At 41.9% G+C, this 27,277-nt stretch overlaps 1 protein-coding gene across 5 annotated transcripts in view; it reads right to left on the bottom strand.

The window, feature by feature from the left end:
- Cdk14 (cyclin-dependent kinase 14) overlaps positions 1-27,277 on the bottom strand; it is a 594,415-nt gene that overhangs the window by 115,273 nt on the left and 451,865 nt on the right. For all 5 annotated transcript variants that reach the window (NM_001395582.1, NM_001395583.1, XM_039107757.2 and 2 more), the window contains one exon: positions 26,605-26,668. In NM_001395582.1, coding sequence (NP_001382511.1) covers positions 26,605-26,668 — 64 coding nt within the window. The remainder of the gene's footprint in view (positions 1-26,604; positions 26,669-27,277) is intronic.

The following is a 27,277-nucleotide window of genomic DNA, read 5'->3' as shown; positions in this document are numbered from 1 at the left end:
GAAAGTTCAGCTTTTTCACTCTTTGACTTGACTGTAGTTAGATATAGAAGGACCATACTCTTTACAGTAAGCATAGAAGGACCATACTCTTTAGAGTAAGCAGTTAATAAATAGTGAAGGAACAAGAACATAACGCTAAAAACGGGAAATTCTTATGTCCGGCTGAGAGTAATTTCTTTCACAGTCTAGTTTGTTTACTGTGTAGTAAATGAATAAAAAATAAACACAAATATATTCTTAGAACCCTATGTATCTGCAGAGGAATATCAGGAGCTGGTCAAGGGAAACTTGCCTTCTGTTATACCACAGTATCTTTGACCAAGTGTAATAATGTGTCTCTTATCTCATGATACATTGTACTAAAGCATGCTCAAAGCCAAGTTACACATGATGCTTCAGTGGGTCCACTGGAGCGCCTATCTCCTAATAGGGACTTTCACTTGTTAGACACATTGTATAAGGCTGGTTTGGTGTGTGTCTCCTGACTTCTATTTTCACAGAAGCCAAAGAGCTACTTTTCATTTTCCACTCAATGAAGTAGACCACCTTCTCTCATCCATGCCTTTCAGTAAGGAACTCCTTCACGGCAGCCCTGCCTGAACTCCTGCCCTGACTTTTCTCACTGATGGACTATTACCTGGAAATATAAAATGAAATAAACCCTTTCCTTCCTAGTTACTTTTGGTTGTGATATTTGAATACAAACAGTAGAAACTGTAATTGGGACAGAAATAGTCCAGGTATTGGGATCATAGGAGGTGACAACTCTCTGGGTATTATGGCCCTGAAGACCTTCCAGTAGGACAGGACCTTCCATATTGACGGCTTGAACCTGTGTAGTGCCATGTTACTGTTCATGTTTAGTTTGTAACAGAAACACCTGAAAAGGATTAAAACAAGACAAAATGAATTTTAGGGCCAAGGAGATGATTCCTCGAACCCACATAAGAAAAGCTGACTGTGGTGGCCCAAAATTGCAATTTCTTCACTACGACAGGAGGGATTGGCAGATTTCTGAAGCTAGCAGGCTGGTCGGTCTAGTCTAGTTGGTGAGCTACAGGCCAGAGAGAAACAATGATGTCTCAAAAAAAAAAAAAAAGAAAGAAAGAAAGAAAAAGTAATTGTTACTGAGGAACATTGCTGGCTTCCATATATGTGTATACAGGTATGCTTACACACACACACACACACACACACACACACACACACACACACACACACATTTATAGTTTGTTTGGTTTTTGAGACAGATTCTCTCTACGTAGTTCTATGAGCTGGCATAGAACTCCCAGAGATCCAACCTGTCTGTGCTTCCTGCGTGCTGGGATTAAAGGTATGCAGTGCATGTTCACCCAACACATACTCCATCAAATGTGTTTATGTAAGCTAAATAGACAAAGCTGTTTGGTAGCTGAGGATACCTGGATTGTATAAAACCTTGGGTTCAATCCTCAGCACTAAACAACCCAGGCACTGTGTGTGTGCCTCTAATCCTAGCAGTGGGGGATGGGGACAGGAGAATGAGGATTCAAAGTCATTCCAGGCTACTGATTTCAATGCCAGCCCAGGACACAAGAGACTTCTATTACGAACAAAAGAAAACAACACAAGATAAAACAACCAGGAAAAAGCTTTTAACATATTTTTAACATAAGAGTGTCATATATTTTAAGTATTACTACAGGAGTCTAGACGTTTAAAAACTTTTAAGTATAAAAGCTTTAGGCTGGATGCTGGAGAGATGGCTCAGCAGTTAAGAGGTTAAGAGCACTGACTGCTCTTCCAGAGGTCATGAGTTCAATTTCCAACAACCACAAGGTAACTCACGACCATCTGTAATGGGATCAGATGCCCTCTTCTGGTGTCTGAGGAGAATGACCATGTACTCCCATGCACTAAGAAAAAAAGCTTTCAGCTAAGTTAGTTTCTTGTGAAGAATGGAAATTACATGCAGAGTATTGTAATGCCCATAGTAGTGGAGTGGACTGTCGCATTATCGGCTTCATACACACTCTGCACATAACTCACTGACTCGTGTGTGTGGAGCAAACTTCCGTCTGGTGAGCTTCAGTCATCAGAAGAGTTCTACACTGTTGACTCATTTATTACCTTTTCTCTGTTTTTGTTGTATTTGCTGTTTTTGTACATAAGTATACGTGTTTGTACTCAGATACACAAACTGTGTTATGATCATCTACAGTGTTCAGCAGGGCGACATGCTGTAAGAGGTATTTAGTCTGGCGGCAATCAGCCCTGCCACATAGTTCAGGGGCAGAAAGCTACATCTTTGTAGGCTTGTGTTAGAAGCTCCATGATGGTCACACAACACTTACAACAAAAGTTACCTAACCATTTCTCAAAACATATCACTATAGTTAAAGATGACTGTGTGCATGTGTGTATACATTTAAATGTATATGAATGTAGCCCAGTTTCTAATATTGCATAGCATGGCTCTTGATTTGTGTGTTCAGAGATGTCAAACGGTGATGCTAGCTAGGTACGTGTCATTCACCAATTGCTATCAGCCAGTAATATGAAATTACTCGTTTATGCTACACTAAGCTTTAAAATAAACCAGAGCCCAGGTTTCACCACGCTCAACTGTTTATCTTAAACACTGTACCTCATGATTTAATTAAAAATCATCGTTTCCTTATTAGCATGTCTTATATAAACGGCGACTTCCTTATATAAATGTCAATGACATCAAATTCCCCACCCTTTCTTAGTTGAATACTAAATGTATTATTAATTAACTACATGAGGTCTCAAGTATGTTTTACAAAAGCAATTGCTTTTGAAATTATGTTAACTGTTATTTGAGTTCATTTGTGCAAATTTTCTACTGTTCAAACATAAATGAGATTTATTTTCAAATTGCTATGAAATGTTTAAGCAACTACTTTACAGAAAAAAAGATACCAAAATGAGTCTATACAAAATGAGGCTCCTGTAGTGATCAGGTAACGACAGAAAGAACAGCGACCTCTCCAGCCCCCTGCAGAACAGGGGTGGGGACTGACTACAGACGTTCTTCTTGGGGATGGAATGTTGTAGGTATGAACAGTGGGAATGTTTCCACACTCTCGTGAATTAGATGCCCCATGTTCATTTAAGCAGTCATACAACGTGCATCTTGACACACTGATAACCAAGAAGTGCACAATGGAATCTGATTGAAGGTAAGAAAACTTTATCCAGGTGAATGTTTTCATTATTCACCAGCCCCATGTCACCTTCCACAGATGGCTTTGAAGCTCAGAATACAGGAAGGGCAGAGCAGAAAAGGCCTTGTCTCCATGGATCTTAATTTCATCTTGTTCCAGAGAGATGGACAATTAAAAGCCAGTGCTCAAAATATACAAAGAACTCAAGAAGTTAGACTCCAGAGAGCCAGATCACCCTATTAAAAATGGGGTACGGAGCTAAACAAAACATTCTCAACTAAGGAATATCGAATGGCCAAAAAGCACCTAAAGAAAGTTTTAACATCCTTAGTCATCAGGGAAATGCAAATCAAAACAACCCTTAGGTTTCACCTCACACCAGTGAGAATGGCTAAGATCAAAAACTCAGGTGACAGCAGATGTTGGCGAGGATGTGGAGAAAGAGAAACATTCCTCCATTGTTGGTGGGATTGCAGACTGGTACCACTCTGGAAATCAGTCTGGAGGTTCCTCAGAGAATTGGACATAGTACTAACTAAGGACCCAGCTATACCACTCCTGGGCATATACCCAAAAGATGTTCCAACATACAACAAAGACACATGCTCTACTATGTTCATAGCAGCCTTATTTATAATAGCCAGAAACTGCCCTTCAACAGAGGAATGGATGCAGAAAATGTGGTACATCTGCACAATGGAATATTACTCAGCTATCAAAAACAATGACTTCATGAAATCCATAGGCAAATGGAATGAACTAGAAAATATCATCCTGAGTGAAGTAACCCAATCACAGAAAAACACACTTGGTATGTACTCATTGATAAGTGGATATTATCCCAAAAGCTCTAATTACCCAAGATGCAACCCACAGACCACAGGAAGCTCAAGAAGAAGGATGACCAAAATGTGGATGCTCTCACTCCTTCTTAAAAGGGTAAAAAAAAATCCATAGGAGGGCATATGGAAGCAAAGTTTAGAGCAGAGACTGAAGGAATGGTCATTCAGAGTCTGCCCCACATGTGGCCCATGTATATACAGTCACCAAAACTAGATAAGATCGATGAAGCTAAGAAGTACATGCTGAAAGGGACTGGATATAGATCTCTCCTGAGAGACACATCCAGAGCATGTCCAATACAGAGGTCAATGCCAGCAGCAAACCACTGAACTGAGAACAGGGCCCCTGTTGGAGGAACGAGAGAAAGGACTGAAAGAGCTGAAGGGACTTGCAACCCCAATAAGAACAACAATGCCAACCAACCAGAACTTCCAGGGACTAAATCACTACCGAAAGACTATACATGGACTGACACAGGGCTCCAATTGCATATGTAGCAGTGAATAGCCTTGTTGGGGCACCAGTGGGAGGGGAAGCCCTTGGTCCTACCGAGATTGGACCCTCCCCCCTTGCAGGCGAATTTGGGTGGGGCAGTAAGGGGGTAGATGGGGGGAACACTTAAATGGGAGAGGGGTAGGGATGGGGGCTTATGGACAGGAAACCAGGAGAAAGGCAATACCATTTGAAATGTAAGAAATATATCTAATTTTAAAAAAGAAAAAAAAAAAAAAAGCCAGTGCTGTCACTGCCTGCCTGCCACCCACCAACACCAAGAAACCGAATGAGCTGCTTTTGAAAGGAATGTTTAAACAGTCAAATGAGGAGCTGACTGGTATACCTGAAGACACTCTGGTTGAGTGATGAAGGCAGACCAGTTTTAAACAAAATACCGAAGCCCCAGGCATGCTTAGTTTCCTTTGGAAATCTTGATGGAATCACACAAGGATGTGTTTTTCTGAAAAGGATGATACACAATCTCTGCTCATTGGTCTGTGTTCACCTAAACATCTTTCAGGAACACCACACAATTTATTTTTCCAAACTGACTGGTTTCTTTTTAATGATTCATATTGAATAGGTATGATTTAGTTTAACGTCAGATGATGCCTTTATCAGTGCCAGAACTGTCTGCTTCAACTTATAAGCTATGTTGGAGGAAAGCCAAGTGACTTATCTTGCTTTTGTTATGGGATATTTCATGGCTGACAATACTATAAGATTAGAAAAGCAAACATATGAAGTAAAAAAACACAGATTCCTATCTAAAGCACGTGTGCTGAAAAGGAGTGACTGAAAACACTATGCCATCATCTACCCGTCTGTCTATCCATACACACACACACACACACACACACACACACACACACACACACACACTCACCCATCTATCCATTCATTCCATTCATCCATCTACTCATACACATATACATATACTCATCCATCCATCCATGCATACATACATACATACATTCATCCACCACACACACACACACACACACACACACACACCATCATGCATGCATTATTTATCCACCTACTCACCCACTCATACATACAAACACCCACTCATCCATTCAGCCAGCCAGCCACCCAGCCAGCCAGCCAGCTTGCCACCCTATCACCACTCACCCATTCCATAACCAAAGTACCTTATGTTTTCTTTAAAAGGCATTATTTTCTTATTAGCATTTGTCCTATATAAACTGCTACTCCCATAAGTGTATGGGAAGCCAGGCAGACTTCTTGGGAACTACATAGAATGGTTTTCTGCTTGCAAGGACCTAGCATTTCAGGGAGGAGCTTACAAGGCTGGAGGTGAGGGTAGCTGAAGTGAAGAATTCTGAAGGACCAGAAGGGCAAACTCCATCTGTGCTTTTTTATTTTTATTTTTTAAAGACCACTCTGGCCATTCGATTGAGACCGCAACTGTCTGCAAGTGAGAGCACATGACTTGGGCTTTGGTGCCAGGGTGAATGCAGTGAGGACAGGGATCAGAACCTGGAAATACTATGAAGGGAAGGCTAGTAAAGTATACTGTTGCATGGCATAGTGGTTCCAGAGAAAGGGGAGGAGTCAAGGTGATTGGCTGAACATGGAACTGTCCTTAACTTTCCAGGTTAACATGCACTGGAATTTCATGAACAGTGTAAGTAGGACTCTGAAGATATATTTATCTCTCTGTAATGACTCAAAAGGTAGTTTTGAGTTTGTGTAGTGGTCATGGAGTTTCCGAGTCCTTACTCAAGTAGGTGCAGCTGACAGTATTTTATAGTCAAGGCATGTAAAGAGAAGAGAAACCAGACATTACGTTACAGTGGTGTGTGTGTGTGTGTGTGTGTGTGTGTGTGTGTGTGCCTAATTGTAGATGTCCATTGCTCTGAAGATGTGTTCCTCTCCAGGATCTATTCATTTTAATAAGATATATAAGTTTTGATTGTCATGGACAGCATTTATAAGGCACAGTGAAATTCAGGCAGCTAGAGTAGTAGAGCTGATGAAAGGGTTATTCTATGTCTAAGACTAAAATGACAAGAGAGAAAGAAATGGGAATAGGAGTTCTTTGCTAAAGTTTTAGAAAAGTATTATCTAAAGTCTGATATTTGAAAAGCAAGAAGTATTTCAAAATTTAATTACATCAAATGTCCTTATAAAACAAATTGAATTCTCTTAACTTTGTAGTCCCTACAAAGCAATTTGAGTAATTTGTATCATTTAAGAAGAACAAGAAGTCTATTAGAGATAAAACCAACACAACCTTGCATTTACAAGTAAATTATTATTCTTACATTTAATTAATGACTACACATAAATATTAGTTCTAAGCAGTGCCTCCACTTAAAGCTTGACAAGATACGCTAATAGAATTTCTTGGAAATATGTCATTTTCAGCTGTGTAAAAGAGACACAGTGGAAATAAAATGTATCATGTGATATGGGAGTAAAAACTGAAAACATTGAAGCTTCACTGTTACATGTGTGTCCCCGTCCATATCAAATCTCAATTATGTCAGCACACATTCCCTTCACATATTTGCCTATGTGTCAGCTGAGGCACTAGGCACGCACAGAACTGACCACAGCTCACACCCACGTATACGCATGCAAAATTACATATTCCCACTGCCATACGGATGCAGACAAAGCTCCCATAGTTAGAGTGACTAAATAGTGGTATCCTTTTCCACATGAGGACAAATTAACCAAGTATCTGTGTCCCATCCAGGAACTCACAATATTTCCTGCATCCCATATCTTCCTAACCAGTTAGATGCACAGCTTTAAGAGTAAGCATATCTAGTATCTCGAAACAAAAAAAAAAAATGTATCTAAATGAATGCCCGGAATCAGAAACCGACTTTTTTTTTTTTTATTAACTTGAGTATTTCTTATATACATTTCAAGTGTTATTCCCTTTCCCGGTTTCCGGGCAAACATTCCCCTCCCCCGTCCCCTTCCTTATGGGTGTTCCCCTCCCAACCCTCCCCCCATTGCCGCCCTCCCCCCATAGTCTAGTTCACTGGGGGTTCAGTCTTAGCAGGACCCAGGGCTTCCCCTTCCACTGGTGCTCTTACTAGGATATTCATTGCTACCTATGGGGTCAGAGTCCAGGGTCAGTCCATGTATAGTCTTTAGGTAGTGGCTTAGTCCCTGGAAGCTCTGGTTGCTTGACATTGTTGTACTTTTGGGGTCTCGAGCCCCTTCAAGCTCTTCCAGTTCTTTCTCTTATTCCTTCAACGGGGGACCTATTCTCAGTTCAGTGGTTTGCTGCTGGCATTCGCCTCTGTATTTGCTATATTCTGGCTGTGTCTCTCAGGAGCGATCTACATCCGGCTCCTGTCGGTCTGCACTTCTTTGCTTCATCCATCTTGTCTAATTGGGTGGCTGTATATGTATGGGCCACATGTGGGGCAGGCTCTGAATGGGTGTTCCTTCAGTCTCTCTTTTAATCTTTGCCTCTCCCTTCCCTGCCAAGGGTATTCTTTTTCCTCATTTAAAGAAGGAGTGAAGCATTCACATTTTGATCATCCGTCTTGAGTTTCCTTTGTTCTAGGGATCTAGGGTAATTCAAGCATTTGGGCTAATAGCCACTTATCAATGAGTGCATACCATGTATGTCTTTCTGTGAGTGGGTTAGCTCACTCAGGATGATATTTTCCAGTTCCAACCATTTGCCTACGAATTTCATAAACTCGTTGTTTTTGATAGCTGAGTAATATTCCATTGTGTAGATGTACCACATTTTCTGTATCCATTCCTCTGTTGAAGGGCATCTGGGTTCTTTCCAGTTTCTGGCTATTATAAATAAGGCTGTGATGAACATAGTGGAGCACGTGTCTCTTTTGTATGTTGAGGAATCTTTTGGGTATATGCCCAAGAGAGGTATAGCTGGATCCTCAGGCAGTTCAATGTCCAATTTTCTGAGGAACCTCCAGACTGATTTCCAGAATGGTTTTACCAGTCTGCAATCCCACCAACAATGGAGGAGTGTTCCTCTTCCTCCACATCCTCGCCAGCATCTGCTGTCACCTGAGTTTTTGATCTTAGCCATTCTCACTGGTGTGAGGTGAAATCTCAGGGTTGTTTTGATTTGCATTTCCCTTATGACTAAAGATGTTGAACATTTCTTTAGGTGTTTCTCAGCCATTCGGCATTCCTCAGCTTGAATTCTTTGTTTAGCTCTGAACCCCATTTTTTAATAGGGTTATTTGTTTCCCTGAGGTCTAACTTCTTGAGTTCTTTGTATATTTTGGATATAAGGCCTCTATCTGTTGTAGGATTTGTAAAGATCTTTTCCCAATCTGTTGGTTGCCGTTTTGTCCTAACCACAGTGTCCTTTGCCTTACAGAAGCTTTGCAGTTTTATGAGATCCCATTTGTCGATTAATGATCTTAGAGCATAAGCCATTGGTGTTTTGTTCAGGAAATTTTTTCCAGTGCCCATGTGTTCCAGATGCTTCCCTAGTTTTTCTTCTATTAGTTTGAGTGTGTCTGGTTTTATGTGGAGGTCCTTGATCCACTTGGACTTAAGCTTTGTACAGGGTGATAAGGATGGATCGATCTGCATTCTTCTACATGTTGCCCTCCAGTTGAACCAGCACCATTTGCTGAAAATGCTATCTTTTTTCCATTGGATGGTTTTGGCTCCTTTGTCAAAAATCAAGTGACCATAGGTGTGTGGGTTCATTTCTGGGTCTTCAATTCTATTCCATTGGTCTATCTGTCTGTCTCTGTACCAATACCATGCAGTTTTTATCACTATTGCTCTGTAATACTGCTTGAGTTCAGGGATAGTGATTCCCCCTGAAGTCCTTTTATTGTTGAGGATAGCTTTAGCTATCCTGGGTTTTTTGTTATTCCAGATGAATTTGCAAATTGTTCTGTCTAACCCTTTGAAGAATTGGATTGGTATTTTGATGGGGATTGCATTGAATCTGTAGATTGCTTTTGGTAAAATGGCCATTTTTGCTATATTAATCCTGCCAATCCATGAGCATGGGAGATCTTTCCATCTTCTGAGGTCTTCTTCAATTTCTTTCTTCAGAGTCTTGAAGTTCTTATTGTACAGATCTTTTACTTGCTTGGTTAAAGTCACACCGAGGTACTTTATACTATTTGGGTCTATTATGAAGTTTCCCTAATTTCTTTCTCGGCTTGTTTCTCTTGTGTATAGAGGAAGGCAACTGATTTATTTGAGTTAATTTTATACCAAGCCACTTTGCTGAAGTTGTTTATCAGCTTTAGTAGTTCTCTGGTGGAACTTTTGGGATCACTTAAATATACCATCATGTCATCTGCAAATAGTGATATTTTGACCTCTTCTTTTCCGATCTGTATCCCCTTGATCTCCTTTTGTTGTCTGATTGCTCTGGCTAGAACTTCAAGAACTATATTGAATAAGTAGGGAGAGAGTGGGCAGCCTTGTCTAGTCCCTGATTTTAGTGGGATTGCTTCAAGTTTCTCTCCATTTAGTTTAATGTTAGCAACTGGTTTGCTGTATATGGCTTTTACTATGTTTAGGTATGGGCCTTGAATTCCTATTCTTTCCAGGACTTTTATCATGAAGGGGTGTTGAATTTTGTCAAATGCTTTCTCAGCATCTAATGAAATGATCATGTGGTTCTGTTCTTTCAGTTTGTTTATATAATGGATCACGTTGATGGTTTTCCGTATATTAAACCATCCCTGCATGCCTGGGATGAAGCCTACTTGATCATGGTGGATGATTGTTTTGATGTGCTCTTGAATTCAGTTTGCCAGAATTTTATTGAGTATTTTTGCGTCGATATTCATAAGGGAAATTGGTCTGAAGTTCTCTTTCTTTGTTGTGTCTTTGTGTGGTTTAGGTATAAGAGTAATTGTGGCTTCGTAGAAGGAATTCGGTAGGGCTCCATCTGTTTCAATTTTGTGGAATAGTTTGGATAATATTGGTATGAGGTCTTCTATGAAGGTTTGATAGAATTCTGCACTAAACCCGTCTGGACCTGGGCTCTTTTTGGTTGGGAGACCTTTAATGACTGCTTCTATTTCCTTAGGAGTTATGGGGTTGTTTAACTGGTTTATCTGTTCCTGATTTAACTTCGATACCTGGTATCTGTCTAGGAAATTGTCCATTTCCTGAAGATTTTCAAGTTTTTTGAATATAGGTTTTTATAGTAAGATCTGATGATTTTTTGAATTTCCTCTGAATCTGTAGTTATGTCTCCCTTTTCATTTCTGATTTTGTTAATTTGGACGCACTCTCTGTGTCCTCTCATTAGTCTGGCTAAGGGTTTATCTATCTTGTTGATTTTCTCAAAGAACCAACTTTTGGTTCTGTTGATTCTTTCTATGGTCCTTTTTGTTTCTACTTGGTTGATTTCAGCTCTGAGTTTGATTATTTCCTGCCTTCTACTCCTCCTGGGTGTATTTGCTTCTTTTTGTTCTAGAGCTTTTAGGTGTGCTGTCAAGCTGCTGACATATGCTCTTTCCTGTTTCTTTCTGCAGGCACTCAGCGCTATGAGTTTTCCTCTTAGCACAGCTTTCATTGTGTCCCATAAGTTTGGGTATGTTGTATCTTCATTTTCATTAAATTCTAAAAAGTTTTTAATTTCTTTCTTTATTTCTTCCTTGACCAGGTTATCATTGAGTAGAGCATTGTTCAATTTCCACGTATATGTGGGCATTCTTCCCTTATTGTTATTGAAGACCAGTTTTAGGCCATGGTGGTCCGATAGCACGCATGGGATTATTTCTATCTTTCTGTACCTGTTGAGGCCCGTTTTTTGACCAATTATATGGTCAATTTTGGAGAAAGTACCATGAGGAGCTGAGAAGAAGGTATATCCTTTTGCTTTAGGATAGAATGTTCTATAAATATCCGTTAAGTCCATTTGGCTCATGACTTCTCTTAGTCTGTCGACATCACTGTTTAATTTCTGTTTCCATGATCTGTCCATTGAGGAGAGTGGGGTGTTGAAATCTCCCACTATTATTGTGTGAGGTGCAATGTGTGTTTTGAGCTTTAGTAAGGTTTCTTTTACGTATGTAGGTGCCCTTGTATTTAGGGCATAGATATTTAGGATTGAGAGTTCATCTTGGTGGATTTTTCCTTTGATGAATATGAAGTGTCCTTCCTTATCTTTTTTGATGACTTTTAGTTGGAAATTGATTTTATTTGATATTAGAATGGCTACTCCAGCTTGCTTCTTCTGACCATTTGCTTGGAAAGTTGTTTTCCAGCCTTTCACTCTGAGGTAGTGTCTGTCTTTGTCTCTGAGGTGTGTTTCCTGTAGGCAGCAGAATGCAGGGTCCTCGTTGCGTATCCAGTTTGTTAATCTATGTCTTTTTATTGGGGAGTTGAGGCCATTGATATTGAGAGATATTAAGGAATAGTGATTATTGCTTCCCGTTATATTCATATTTGGATGTGAGGTTATGTTTGTGTGCTTTCATTCTCTTTGTTTTGTTGCCAAGACGATTAGTTTCTTGCTTCTTCTAGGGTATAGCTTGCCTCCTTATGTTGGGCTTTACCATTTATTATCCTTTGTAGTGCTGGATTTGTAGAAAGATATTGTGTAAATTTGGTTTTGTCATGGAATATCTTGGTTTCTCCATCTATGTTAATTGAGAGTTTTGCTGGATACAGTAACCTGGGCTGGCATTTGTGTTCTCTTAGGGTCTGTATGACATCAGTCCAGGATCTGCTGGCCTTCATAGTTTCTGGCGAGAAGTCTGGTGTGATTCTGATAGGTCTCCCTTTATATGTTACTTGACCTTTTTCCCTTACTGCTTTTAATATTCTTTCTTTATTTTGTGCGTTTGGTGTTTTGACAATTATGTGACGGGAGGTGTTTCTTTTCTGGTCCAATCTATTTGGAGTTCTGTAGGCTTCTTGTATGTCTATGGGTATCTCTTTTTTTAGGTTAGGGAAGTTTTCTTCTATGATTTTGTTGAAGATATTTACTGGTCCTTTGAGCTGGGAGTCTTCACTCTCTTCTATACCTATTATCCTTAGGTTTGATCTTCTCATTGAGTCCTGGATTTCCTGTATGTTTTGGACCAGTAGCTTTTTCCGCTTTACATTATCTTTGACAGTTGAGTCAATGATTTCTATGGAATCTTCTCCTCCTGAGATTCTCTCTTCCATCTCTTGTATTCTGTTGGTGAAGCTTGTATCTACAGCTCCTTGTCTCTTCTTTTGGTTTTCTATATCCAGGGTTGTTTCCATGTGTTCTTTCTTGATTGCTTCTATTTCCATTTTTAATTCCTTCAACTGTTTGATTGTGTTTTCCTGGAATTCTTTCAGGGATTTTTGTGTCTCCTCTCTATGGGCTTCTACTTGTTTATTTATGTTTTCCTGGAATTCTTTCAGGCATTTTTGCGATTCCTCTCTGTAGGCTTCTACTTGTTCTCTAAGTGAGTTCTTCACGTCTTTCTTGAAGTCCTCCAGCATCATGGTCAAAAGTGATTTTGAAACTAGATCTTGCTTTTCTGGTGTGTTTGGATATTCCATGTTTGTTTTGATGGGAGAATTGGGCTCCGATGGTGCCATGTAGTCTTGGTTTCTGTTGCTTGGGTTCCTGCGCTTGCCTCTCGCCATCAGATTATCTCTAGTGTTACTTTGTTCTGCTATTTCTGACAGTGGCTAAACTGTCCTATAAGCCTGTGTGTCAGGAGTGCTGTAGACCTGTTTTCCTCTCTTTCAGTCAGTTATGGGGACAGAGTGTTCTGCTTTCGGGCGTGTAGTTTTTCCTCTCTACAGGTCTTCAGCTGTTCCTGTGGGCCTGTGTCTTGAGTTCACCAGGCAGCTTTCTTGCAGCAGAAAATTTGGTCTTACCTGTGGTCCCGAGGCTCAGGTTCGCTCGTGGGGTGCTGCCCAGGGGCTCTCTGCAGCGGCAGCAACCAGGAAGACCTGTGCCGCCGTTTCCGGGAGCTTCAGTGCACCAGGGTTCCAGATGGTCTTTGGCTTTTTCCTCTGGCGTCAGAGATGTGTGTGCAGAGAGCAGTCTCTTCTGGTTTCCCAGGCTTGTCTGCCTCTCTGAAGGTTTAGCTCTCCCTCCCACGGGATTTGGGTGCAGAGAACTGTTTATCCGGTCTGTTTCCTTCAGGTTCCGGCGGTGTCTCAGGCAGGGGTCCTGCCGCTCCTGGGCCCTCCCCCACGGGAGCCCAGAGGCCTCATACAGTTTCCTCTTGAGCCAGGGATGTGGGCAGGGGTGAGCAGTGTTGGTGGTCTCTTCCGCTCTGCAGCCTCAGGAGTGCCCACCTGACCAGGCGGTTGGGTCTCTCTCTCACGGGGTCTGGGAGTAGAGAGCTGCTGCCGAAACCGACATATTTTATAATACACAGTAAACTACCTGTATACATAATGGCATCTGATTATTCAAGCATTTGCATATGCATGCTCTTTCCTGTTCACCTTCAGTTGAATGTACTGTTATTTGTTTCTGTCATATTAGCTCTCTCTTCCCAGTCAGGTTTAAAGTAGAGGTTTAGAATATTGTGAAAGCACTGACTAAGTCAGCTTCATTGAGGAGCACAATTAATTCAAACCTGCAGGCTGACTTTCACCTTCTCTGGTGAGGGACACTGCAGAGGATGATTTCAGCGCAGCAGGACCCCAAGGAGGAAGAGCCCGCAGAGAAGAAATTACATGCTAGGCCACATGACTCGGGGGACAGAAGACTGGAAAGGATTTCCCTCAAATACAGCACTTGTGCCCTGTAACACGGAGTCATTCCATAGGCAGGCAACTGGAGAGCAATGTACGTATGTAAAGTTTTACTGCTTAAAAGCACTCCACCTGACATGGCTTGAAGCAAGCTGTAACCCTCCTGAAGATAAAGCCTTGACTGCGTCTTACGCCTGTGCTTATAGGCACGCCATGTGTTAGCCAAGCGCTTCCTTTTAAATTCTAGTCTTCTCACCGACGTTTCTGTAACTTAGAAGATACTGCTCCGTTTAGAACTTCAATGACACAGGGACATATTGAGTTCAACCAACCAGTTAAAAAACACCCAATTCCAGTTTGTGCAAAAGATATGAAAGGCTGAATTGTGGATATTCTTCAAGAGGAGAGCAGCACAGAGACCACAACATGTCTCAAAAATAGGTTTGATATTATGTAACATATTAGTACCACAGAATGACAATTTGCCTAGGACTTGGTATAAAAACCACTATGTATCTATGGATACATATGCATATGTATCCCAATTAAACACAGAGGGAAAAAAAACAAAGGCAAATAGACACAAAGAAAATAGAGACTAAAAAGGCCCTGGGTATGAATGAGAACTGGGGGTGGGTGCATGTGGGGGTCTGAGGACAGGAAAGGGGACAAGTGATACTGTAATCTCCAGAAGTAAAGAACTGTGCATAAACAACCACAGGTCCCTTGTGAGAGTCATTCTTTAGAACAGAGTTGACTCGGCTGTTCACAGTGTGAATTTATAATTTCTCTACAGTTTGATAAGTGCATTTATTCAGCTAGTAAAAAACAAGTGAACTTAAATAAAAAACTATGGCCATCCTAGAGGCCCCCTCTCATCTGGCAGAGGCTTACAGGTATGGAGCAACCCCAGCACCTTTCTTGGGATTGCTTCATTGGAGCAAACCGACTTTCTGAATGAATAATTAGCATAGTCACGAGTCACTGTGCTTATATTCCAAACAAGCACCCTTATATAACAGATATTATCCTTAACTCACTTTGGGTAGAAGTCACAAGGTCCCGTTCACTCTCTCACTCATTCCACAAACAGTGTTGGCCCACCCTGTGTCAAGCGCCATGAAAACATCAGGGAACAAAAGAGCTATAAGGGCAAGTGGACTACGGGCAAATGTGCAAAGCAACATGCTGGGCTCTCCAGACAAGAAAGCCCTACCCACAGATGTTCAGGAGAACCAGAATGATTATTTCATGTTCTGGTATTGATTAGGAGAACCAAGCAAGACACAAACATTTCAGTTAGGGTTCTGACACAGCTATTTAAAAAGCCAGATCTGACAGTCCTCCGAACACAAGCATAGGAAAATTCACATATATCAGAAAAGAGCTCATTCCAGAGAAGAGGTCGGTGTCTTCCAAACTCTGAGGACTTTGGCTGTGTTAATGCCAAAATACCACAGTGACTACAACGGGCATTCTAGAAACCTACCTCTGCTGTGATGCACATCTTTATAAAGGACTTGAAATCCCCAGTAGACCATGTTTGTGAGTTGATAGATTGCCCAGCAGGAGCACTGGGAGACTTTTACATGACACAGGAACCCTGAGCCAGAACTACAGTCTGCTGCCATTGCTACCCAGAGGACTATGTTAAAATGCTGAGAGAGAAAGCACCCTCAGACCTCAGCATGTGCCTGGCTACCACAGTCATCCTCCAGTTCCCGATACTTTGCTTTTCCGAATCGGCAGAAGCTTCTAGATGCAGGCATCCCACTCTACTCATTAAGCATTTCCATCTTCAACGGTACACATACCCATGTGGGTTTAGGAGCGTCTCTGGAGGAGGTGTTCCAGCCAACTGTACTTCCTCTGCCCCCACAAGACAGAACACCGTTCTTCCCACCAGGTGATTCTTCTAGAGGGCATTGATGAAAGCTTCAGAGTGGATCCTTTACAGTGACAAACTTACAACTCCTCTAAAAGGAGAGAGAGTGGAAACAGACATTTTCACTATTGCAGATAGCAGCAGGAGTGTCGATGCCCGCAGTCTGGAGGACAGCAGTAGCACTGGGGGTGGGGAAGCTAACCTTTTATCTTATAACCAAGAGCAGAGAGGCACGCACTGTGTTGCTGGAGACCGTGATGCAGGCGAGTGGCAAAGGCTGGAGCGGGAAAATGGGCTCCCATCTCTTGTCACCAAAGAGTGGGGAATGCCCATGCCTCCCATGCAGCCTTCAAATACAAACTTGCTCTATTACCCAGAGTGCGACTGAGCGGGGTTCGGCACTGCTTTGCGCACAGGTGGGAACTGAAGCACAGACACTGAAGAACCTGTGCACACCACATGGCTCATGCGCAGGGCCAGGCTGTGAAGGCCCTCTGTCCAGAGTTGAATTCTACGCTCCAGTCATTACAATGGGAGGCATGTCTTGGTTGTAAGAGACTTGAGGTTTTACCCTGAAGTCACAAAGCCAGATCAAGGCTCCTTTGGAAGTAACAGAAAACCTGAGTATAAACAACCCCATCCACTTCCCTCATCTGTAACGTCCTATTTGTCCTCTTCCCAACTGGCTTCCCTTATACCTGCCCTTGAAGCTATGACTTTCTGCGAATTTTTCTGTCTCTAGTTCCCATCTTCCTACAGGAGTAGTGATAAATGTGTGCTCTCACAACCAGTCAGGGTTCTAGAGATATGAACTCTGGTTTTCATGCTTGCAGGGTGAGTGTTTTACCTATGTAGCCATCTTTCCACCTCAATAATTATTACTGCACAGTGTGCATTTATCTGGAAGGAGACCTAAGACAACGGTCTAATGAAGATCTTAAGCCACAGCAGAATGAAGTTGTTTCTCTTCTCTTAGCCAGGAGACCGAGAAGGGGTAGAATGGATCAACAGTGTGCCAGTACTCACTCCTTCCTTTCTTTATGAGTGAGACCTTCAATCCACCACTGGGCCTGTGTTCACCATATCGGTGGTATTGACTTAGTACAGACTTGAAATGTGCCCACAGCTGAGGCTTCCATCATCTTCCCTTGCCTTTCAGGAGGAAAAAGCATTTCCCCATAGCTGTAACTCCATGGAGGATGAGAAATGCAGGGAACAAATCTAACAAAACCAACCTGCATCCTGGAACCAGGGTCTGTAACAACCAGCAAGTCCAACGGATCCTCAGCTTACGACATAGGCAAAACCAGCTCACCGCCCCTTCTCAGTGGGTGGCTGGGATGTGTGTGTGCACTGGGGGAGCTGCTTTGAGAACTCTCGAAAGCACTTTGACTGCTGACCACAGTTTGCTTGTGGCTCAGGTTGCAGCGTGTCATCCAATGTGGCTTTCCTTCTATGCCTTCAGCTTCCTCCCTCCAGCCTGACTACCCGCTCCAGTAGAAAGAGCTCATAGGGCTGGGGAAAGCACTTGGCATACAGTAAACAGCTACACAATACGAAGTAGTAGCCATAAGCTGGCACAGAAAATGTTGGCATTTATACTGTTTCTAAACGTTCTCAAATCTACAGAATGCTGAGCATTGCACCACACTTTGTGACCTCGGTGTTCCCAGAGGATGAAGACAGAAAGTATCTTCTACCACCATCTGTTCAACCACAGATGAATTTCTCACAGTGGCAAGGAATTACTCGTGTGGGAAGGCACTGTGTTCTACTATGTTAAGGTTCTACTATGTCAAGAACCAATCTGAAACCAAGCATCACATTCCTGGTTTTATGTCTCAGTTCTTAATCACCTCACCTTTCCTCTTTAATTTGTGATTTCTCTTTTGGAAAGGATATGCCTAAAAGGTTAGATTCAGGAGTCATGAAGGAATTTTTACATTGTTGATTTCTACTTACGCACTTGCTGACATTTGTTTGTGAACAGGATAAATAGAACACACCAAGAAATAAAGAATGGCCAGCTGGTTTGCAGCAGTGCCCCTGGCATATAACAACTCCATCAGATGTAGACCAGGCTGGTCTCAAACTCAGAGATCTGCCTGCCTCTGCCTCCTAAGTGCTGGGATTAAAGGCGTGAGCCGCCACACTCCACTGCAGTTAATTCATATCTATAGTTCAGGGTAAAAGTTTAACTTTCTTCCCTTAAATATGACAGTAACCAAATCATACAAAGCAGGCAGTAGACAGTAGACAAAGACTTTCTGTGATAACTGACACTGTATTCAATTTGGTGAGGTGAGCTGTGATTAACACTGAGGCTGAAAATTATAAAATTCTCGGGCCTAGGGAGAGTGGAACATGTTTCTTTGAAATTAAAGATTAAGGAATCCACTTTGAAGAAGCTCGCATTCCCTTGAGAATTTATTTCATGTTCTGATGCTTTGTAGACATTCTATAGGTCTCCACCATTACTTATGTTATCGATGAAAGTGTGTGAGAAATTCTTTAAGCAGACTAGAGGAAGCGGGCACACACAGCCTCTGCTCTGCTTATTAGACTGCTACTGGTTTGCCATCTCCCTGGTTCCTTTTACTCACTCACACATGTTAAGTCATTGTCACAGCATCTGCTACTGGAGATGACTCTACTTCAGCGACTAAAACAATACCTAGCTCCTTTCTATTTACTTTTTTGTCATTGGCTGTACCCCTGACACAGCATGTCAAATCCTCATCCTGAGATAGACACAGGGCTGGGGAGAGGATGTCCCTGTGTCTCTGATGTCACTATTCACTGGTATGACGATAATTTCCCTCTGAGTCAAGATTGACTTTTACAGACACTCTCTCCCCTAGGGGTGCAGGCAGAAAGGACCAATCAAGAAAAATTCACATGACGAGATGCCTCTTTCCAGCTCTGACTTAGGTCTGGGGCAGTGTGCAGCGGGTGGCCCTTTGAGAGGTAAAACATCCATTCCCTTCCCTGCTCAAAGCTCACCACTATTTCTCACAGTTCAAATGAGATCTTAACTCCTCCATGGTCTTCCAAAGCCTGGGTCCTCTACAGTGTCCTTTGCTGCTTCCCTGTGGTCACATTTCCACGGCCACACTTGGGATTTGTCATGTTTCATTATCTGTGCTCTCTCTGGCTTGTGAGCTTATGTTGGTCTGCCTGGTTCACAGCCTGTTTGTCTAGGTCCTGGCGAATACCCACTAACAATGCAGACTCCTGAGCATGTACAGCTCCTGGCTCAACGGACTCTCCCCTGGCTTCCCATTCACTTTCCAGTAACACTGTCCACAGTCAGAACACTAAGGCAGGCCTGTCCTTCCTGTCACTTCTGCATTTTTAACTTCCTCTTCTCTCTGGAGTTCACATGATGCCCATTCTTTTCCCTAGCTGCTACAGGAAGTAAATGGTTGCTATCAGAGGGAGGAGACATTTTCTCCCGTAGTGTAGACATCTCTACATTGTCTATCCAACTAAAATTCACACTTGAGGAAACACATTCCTACAAGAAATATCAATTAAACTCACACACACACACACACACACACACACACACACACACACACACACGGCGGGGAGAGGTAGTGTGAGAGAGATAAATCAAAGTAGGGGTAAATTTGATCAAAATATGTTGTATGGATGTATGGAAATGTCAAAATGAACTCAGTATGTATAATTATTGTCCGCTAACAGACCTTTTAAAAAGTTCATATAACTCACGCATTTACTAATTATGTTGCTTTTGGCTGACATAGGTGGTGGCTCACAGAGAGAGAGCTCTGAAAATCCTGAACCTATGTCAGAAATCCTTTCAACAATACAACTGCACAATATTTCTTATGCTAAACCGTGTGTGTGTGTGTGTGTGAATACATGCACATGTGTGTTTTCCATATGTCTTGTCTCTGTGTGTGTGTGTGTATGCAGACACATGTTCAGGTGCATGTGTGTACTTAAACATCTTTTTGTGTCTGTTTCCTCCTACCCAAGGATAAAGTTATCAGCATGCAGCCATCCATGGCTTCTTGGTAGGGTCTGGGGATCTGAGCTCAGGTTCTCCTGCTGGTGCGGTTGGCACTTTCCTAATTTGTCATCTCCCTGGTTCCTTTTACTCACGCATGGTAAGTCACTGTCCCAGCAACCACACAGTAACACAGATCTAACCTATACTGTGACGGTTGCTACAGAGAGAGAGAGGAGAGGAGAGGAGAGGAGAGGAGAGGAGAGGAGAGAGAGAGAGAGAGAGAGAGAGAGAGAGAGAGAGAGAGAGAATATATTCGTGAAGCAAAGCAGAAAAAGCAAGTGGGAAAGGAACTAGTGAGCGCAAGACACGTAATTTTAATGTAGACATTATTTTAGAACCATAAACCCCTTAATGTTAAAAATATGATATATAGTATATAAAATACAAATATACCAATTAAATCATCTAACTCAGCCATGTTCACAGTAGGTGGAATTAATGATGATGACTGCGTAAAAACAAGAGTTTTGCACTTAATTTCCATAGAAGTCAATGGGGTGGATGGAACAGACACCATCTCTTTTGAACAGTAAGGAGGAATCTCTGCCAATCTCTGCAAGCAGGGGTGCCTCTGCAAGCAGGGGTGTCTGTAACAGGAGCACTGTGTCACCAAGATGGCCTCTCTCTCAGCTTCATGCATGATACTCCACCCAGCAGGAATTCTTGCTGCCTCCAAAGCTTCCCAGCTACCTTAGAAAAGACTTGAGAAGACACAGGGTGTGCTTAAGCCAAGGGCCTAAACCTCCTTGGCTGTGGAGAGGACCCAAGTGACATTTCCTACCCCAGGAACTGAGGACAGCAACCTTGGCACTGACAGGGGAGATTTCGTTACGGGAGATGTCAAACTCACATGTCAGTGCCGACATTAAGCTTGTCTGATTCGGAGTCTGTGTCCTTAATCCTATACTATATGTACCTAAACACGCTTTGGAATAGGTGATATGTGGACAGACCATGTTTCCAATCCCTTTAGGACAGTCCTGGTCCATATCCTTTGTCCTGGCACCGTCATGATCTGTACTTGTTCTAGGACAGTCCTGGTCGGCACTCGTTGTTCTGGTGAAGTGTTAATTGTACCTCTTTTGAGAATGAAATTGAAGGGTAAATCATCCGAAACAATTCTTTAGAATTGACAGCCTATTAGAAGAGCAGATGTGGAGGACTTACAATGCCATTGAGCAGGTGATGGGCAGTGAAAGATGCTTGTGGGGAAACAGTTTTTTGGTAAGATGAGGCAGGCCGAGAGGAGCATGGAGTTGCCCGTCCCAGTTCTGGCTATAACATCAAGTCCTCTTTAAGAGAGATAGTAGGGTTGGGGCCGACACTCAGAGCTGGGAATTCCCTTATTGGTAAAATAGGACTTCAATGTTAGGAAAATTATATTGTCACTCAGACTCATTGTGAATATCAAATGAGATAAGATATTCAAACTATTTGTTAAGGTAATGAGGTAGCATTGAGAGGTAAGCTACCAAGGAAATATACTTCTGAAATCACTTGCTTCCTCCTTTTGAAAATAAAAGCATGGATCTACTTGACTCAAGGAATCCTGTCTGTTCCTACACGGGACTTAGGGAGAAATTTTCCACTTCATTACAAACACCTAGGATAACCAAATCCACATGCTGACTGGAAGGTCAGTGTGTCTGCGGGCTTGGCCTGGGCATGTTTGAAGCACTACCACCCTTCACTTTTCCTTCTTCACTGGTAAATTTTCCTTTCTTTGTCTTATCTCACGCACATGAGGCGTCCCATCTCCATCAGTTTCTTCAATTGAATAGCCTCTTGCCTTTGGAGGATTAACTTTCCCTGAGAAATGATGTAACCACTTTAGATATGTCCTGCCCCTTGCTTGATTTGGGAAAACAGGGCTGTTTTATTTGAAATTTCATTACTTCTCTTTGTTGCCAGTCTGGCAGTGTTGCTTCCTCCTTGAACTTTACAGTGTCTTCCTGTCTGAACTCCTGAATAGTAACTAATTAAACCATTGCTGAATGCCCCTTTGTCGGGAGAAGTTAAGAGCTGGAGGGAAATACCATACATGGAGTCTGCCTGCTGTCTGGGTCTCAGGCCATTTGTACAGAGTTGCTGAGGGTTTTTGTACATATTTTAAGAAGACAGACATGAAACTTTCTCCAAGAGATGTAGCTGTCTAGATTTATGAATGACCTAGAACATAACAGTAAAAGAAACACTTTGAAATGGTTTCTCTCATATGAATGAATACACAAATTGTGTGTGTGTGTGTGTGTGTGTGTGTGTGTGTGTGTGTGTGTGTGTTAGGATTTGGTATGAAGAAACCATGCCTGTACTGTTCTGCAAATACCACAGTATTTTTCCCTTGAGATTAATGTATTGGTTAGCAATTCAGAGGACACAACTTAACAGTCAGGACTATGTTCAACTTGGCTTTAAATTGGCGAGGGTCTTGGAAGTCTGCAGGACCAGGCAGCACTTTGTGACCAGGACTCCAGTTCAGTAGCCTCAGAAGTCAATTCAGAGCCCATGTTTCAGCTCCAGTTTGCTCAGTGTCCTGTGAGAATCTGGAGCTTTGGGTCGAGTGGTCTCTGAGATCAGTGTAGCTGTGGGGTTTCTCAAATGCCAGAGGTCACTTCAGGACCCTTATTCATGGAGGTGCAAAGTCATGTGGCCATTGTGGGATTCAGTTTAAAGACTTCTCAGAAAATTAAACATAAACCACCTTATTTTACCCTACCATTTCACACCTGAGCAACTTCCCAGAGAACTACATATCCTCCTGTAGAGATATGTGAAACCCATGGTAACTGCTTCTCTGTTCACAGGAATCAGTAAAAACTGGCATATATAGCTGCTATATCATCTATCTATCTATCTATCTATCTATCTATCTATCTATCTATCTATCTACCTACCTACCTACCGACCTACCTACCGACCTACCTACCTATCATCTATCACCTTAAATATATACACACACATATTATTCAACTTTAAAGAACAATGTAATCTTAGAATGCATAATATTAAACTAGGCAGTACAATATTAGAAAGAAAAAAACACATATATAATCTAGCCAATAATACATGTATATGCATAAACACATGGATGTGGGTAGAGTAGTACATGTGGGTAAGAGAACAAGGAAGGTTAACTATGAGGGCACAGTGAAGAAAAACCAAATGCAGGTTGAACAGGAGTTACCAATGGGGATATGAGGTAACTGTTTTTCTCATTCTGATTCTCTCATGGGATTTTAGGTCTTGGTGGTAGATAAGTGCATAAAAGTGTTTTGATAGTGGAAGTATAAAGTCCAATGTCAAGAATCTCCAAAGCATCTGTTTAGAATAGCTATTCTAACCGTATTCCGTGAACAGCACGGTCCTCAAGTCTGGTCAATTCAGTGTACGGTATTTTTTATGCAACACTTCTGGGAATAAAGATAATAAAAAAATACTCTTAAGCAGTTCAACTCTAGAGAAGCAAAGGGCTTCGCTGATAAAAGAGAAACTACTCTGAATTAGCAAAATTCTTAGAGATTAATAGGAAGATGACAAAGATCACAGCAATTGTAAATTGAGCAAAAGCCATTAAACAGTTCTCAGTAGAGGAAAAGCTGAAACAGGGAAACAGATGTCCAACTTTGCATTGGAGGTAGCATGCATACTGACGTTGGAGTGAGATTCCTCTCGGCAGTTGATTGGTTGAGTCTGGGCACACGCTCTTGAGTGGAGAAGACTGTGGGGAGCACATGTGTATTGCCAACACATAGACAGGGGGGCCACTGCTCTAGCCTGATAAACGTGCCAAAAATCACGACTGCTTATATGTGTGGACTCTTTAACTCCATTCCTCTCTATTTACTGCTTAGGTGTAGCTGTTACTGCATTAACACTTCTAATAGTAAAACACTGAAAAGAGCCCAAATGTGCACAGTTAGAGAGCAGGCTAAATTTGCGCAGCGGGAAACTGTGGCAATCGGAGACAACAGGGAAACCACCAACTTCTATACAGTGACATGTAGAGATCTATAAGGATACACTAGTGAGGAAAACAAGACCCAATTGTAGTTTGTTTAGGAAAAATAATATATAGTCACGATTTGTTACATTTACATAAAGGTAAGAAACACAAGCAGCTAATATATCAGAGAAGGAGCCTGGTGTCAGGGAGGGCAGTGGTTTCTGGGGAAGCAGGCAGATAGGAGAAAGGGCAGAGAGAAAGCTTTGCATTATGGTTTTGTTCCACTTTTCAAAATGCTTAAATTTATTCTATTAAAGAAAAGAGCTGAGGAGATGGCTCAGTAGGTAGAGCTGCTTGCCGTCAAGGCTGACGACCCAAGTTTGATCCCTACAACCCAGAAGGTGGAAAGAAAGAAGTAATATATGCAAGTTACCCTCTGATGGACACAGACACATACCTTTTTTTTTTTAATTAAAGAAAGTATTTCTTGTAGCTTTTCTCCCCTTGTAGAATCTCTGTAGCTAGCCCTCTTTGGGGACAGAATATGGAGGTGAGGAGCAGGGTATGCCGGGGACCCCTAGACTGCTAGTGTCCTTTGGGATGTGTGTCTTCTTCCCTTGGAGTATGAGGTCGAGTCCGACACTAAGGCTCCCTTGATGCTCTGGCTGGGCACTGCGTGAAGGGATGGGTCTCCTCTCCGTTTGTAATCATGTCTCTGCTTGTTGCACCTTACCCCACCTACACATGCTGTTGTTTGGGACCCCCAACATAACGCCACGTCTGCTGCAGGGCTCACACAACAGTCAAAATATCTATTCTCATTTACACATTTCTACCAGAGGAATCTAATGAATGAGACGTTTTTTTTTTTAAATATTCAATATAACACTAATTTTTGAATGTCAGATACATAGAGCGTATACACAGTTCTCCATCTCCTGAGGTTCATAATCTGCTAAGTTACTTTGTTCTGTATCTTACCCTTTCTGGAAACCATTAAATGCTTTGTGCGTCTGGATGGAGATAAGCTCTGAACACGGAAATAGAGAGATTACTCCATATTTCCTAGTCTAGGCATCTGGTAGGTGAAATGACTATCTTAATTTGTCCTTCATGTATATAACTTTATTCATTTAAAATACTATTGTTTAGTTTGGCAAATGCTAGGACATTATTCTGCCAGTGAGCTAAACCCATAACACTTATAAGGAACTACCTTCTCGCCTTTAAACTCCACTAGGAATAAGTACACTGGTTACAAGATGCATCTTGCTTAATTAAAAAGGAAAGATCTATTGTAATAAATTACTGTGTTTCTAGACTTTTTTCTGAACATAGAACTCATTTATAATTTTCAGTAAAAGTACAAAGAGCCTTTGCGCTTCTGAAGAAGATAAAAGAATTCTCCACACACTGTACACTTTCAGAAGAAAAATAATGAAGAATTAAAAATAGTTCCCAACTCCGCCATTCTTTGAAATTGGTAATTTATTCCTGGAGTCTCCAAAGAGGAGAAGCAGAAGACACTTGGCTCCCTCCCATCAGTGAAATTACTCATGGCTCTCGCTGCCTCTGGTAGGACAGTGACTACCAGACCCTCCTTGAAATTCCATTGGAAACTCCATGGTCAATCTAAAGTTCATGGATATCATTTTGTAACTCAAAAAGGAACACAACAGAAGAATTATTTTTTCCTGGCTTTATTCAATTTCCGACTGCAAATCTTTCCAATAAAAATCAGATTTTTCAAGTTTCATGACTGCCATCTACTGGTGAGTGAGGAGGTGACAGCTTATTTTTTGAAATAACTGCATTGTCTAAGGCCTCCAGTTTCAGGCTTAAATAATTCCCATTGAAATATCAAATGCTACACAGCTAGAGAACCGGGAGGATTTGGATGATTAAACCCAAATCATTTGACTGTATATTACTTGCCTAATTCAAGAACGGAAAAATGTGTTTTCTCTTTTAGAATTTATTACATTTTGTAAGTATTATTAAAAAGTAGTGATAATGTGTGATTTGGGTTCCAATTTAAATTCTGCTCGCTCGCTCTCTCTATCTATCTATCTATCTATCTATCTATCTATCTATCTATCTATCTATCTATCTCTCACGTGCGCGCGTGTGTGTGTGGATTGTGTTGATATTAGGTCTCTTCTTCAATTTCTCTCCGTCTTACTTTCTGAGACAGGGTTTCTCACTGAATCTGGAGCTCGGAGACTTAAGCAGCCAGCAGTAATTTTGTCCCTGTTATGAACTGTAAGGTAAGTATTTTTGGAGCTAGAGGTTTGCTATGAGGGGTTGGGGGGAGGCGGGTCTCGACCCACAGGTTGAGAACTACTCATCTAGGGAAATCAAACATGGTTCATGCGGTGAAATTCTCTGGTGGTAGAGGGGCAGTGAACTTAAAAAAAAAAAAAAGAATTGTGCAAACACAGGACAACTCCATTAACACATGATGCACACAACAGCAAAGGTAAATGTTTCAAGGCCGCGTGTCGCTTGAACATGGACATTTATATAGTCACCTTTTACATGCGGGAAGCACTTAGCATTTACAGTTCCTAGAGCATACCTGGCTTAAAATGTGGTAAAGAATGAACTCCAGGCCACGTGTCCTCGTTTGGTGTTCCAAGAACCTAGTAAAGAACAGGAAATTGTGAAAACAGACATTATTTCCAAAGCACTCAGAATTCTCAAGAGCAGAAAATAGTAAACTGTGCGGTGTGAAGCTCTGCGTGTTTCCCCATTACCCTCAGCCATGGTGTTCATTTCAATAAAAGCAAAGCCAGTTAAAGAGCCACCCAAGGGGAATCCCCAGGTTCTAACAAATGCAGTTGAATGTGGGAAGTCAGGTCGGCTGTGTTTTGTCAAGCTCAGTGTGTAGGTGAAAAGCCACAGAGGAACCTCACAAAGCATGCTGGTGCCCCTGGGGACTCCCCTGAGTGTCTGTCCCTCCCTACACTGTCACAGTATAAGGCTCCAGTTGAGGGAGTTGCTGTCATTGCTCCCCCTGATGCCGGCTGTCTGAGTACCATGAGGTTTCAAAGACCCAAGAGCCACAGTTTGACATCCACATTCTTTCAGGATCCTTCAGCTTTAATCATTGTGACTTACAGTTTCCTCTTGTCAAAATAGTCTTTGACAGGCACAGTCTCTTTTTTCTAGTTTTATTTCCACTTCTCCCCCATCTACATTTGGTCTTGCAAAAGGAACTGATAGTTAGGGCTCCCATGTTGAACTTGAGC

The sequence above is a fragment of the Rattus norvegicus genome, chromosome 4 (assembly GCF_036323735.1).
Source record: "Rattus norvegicus strain BN/NHsdMcwi chromosome 4, GRCr8, whole genome shotgun sequence".
Lineage (NCBI taxonomy): Eukaryota > Metazoa > Chordata > Mammalia > Rodentia > Muridae > Rattus > Rattus norvegicus.
This window is presented reverse-complemented; position numbering and strand designations above follow the sequence as displayed.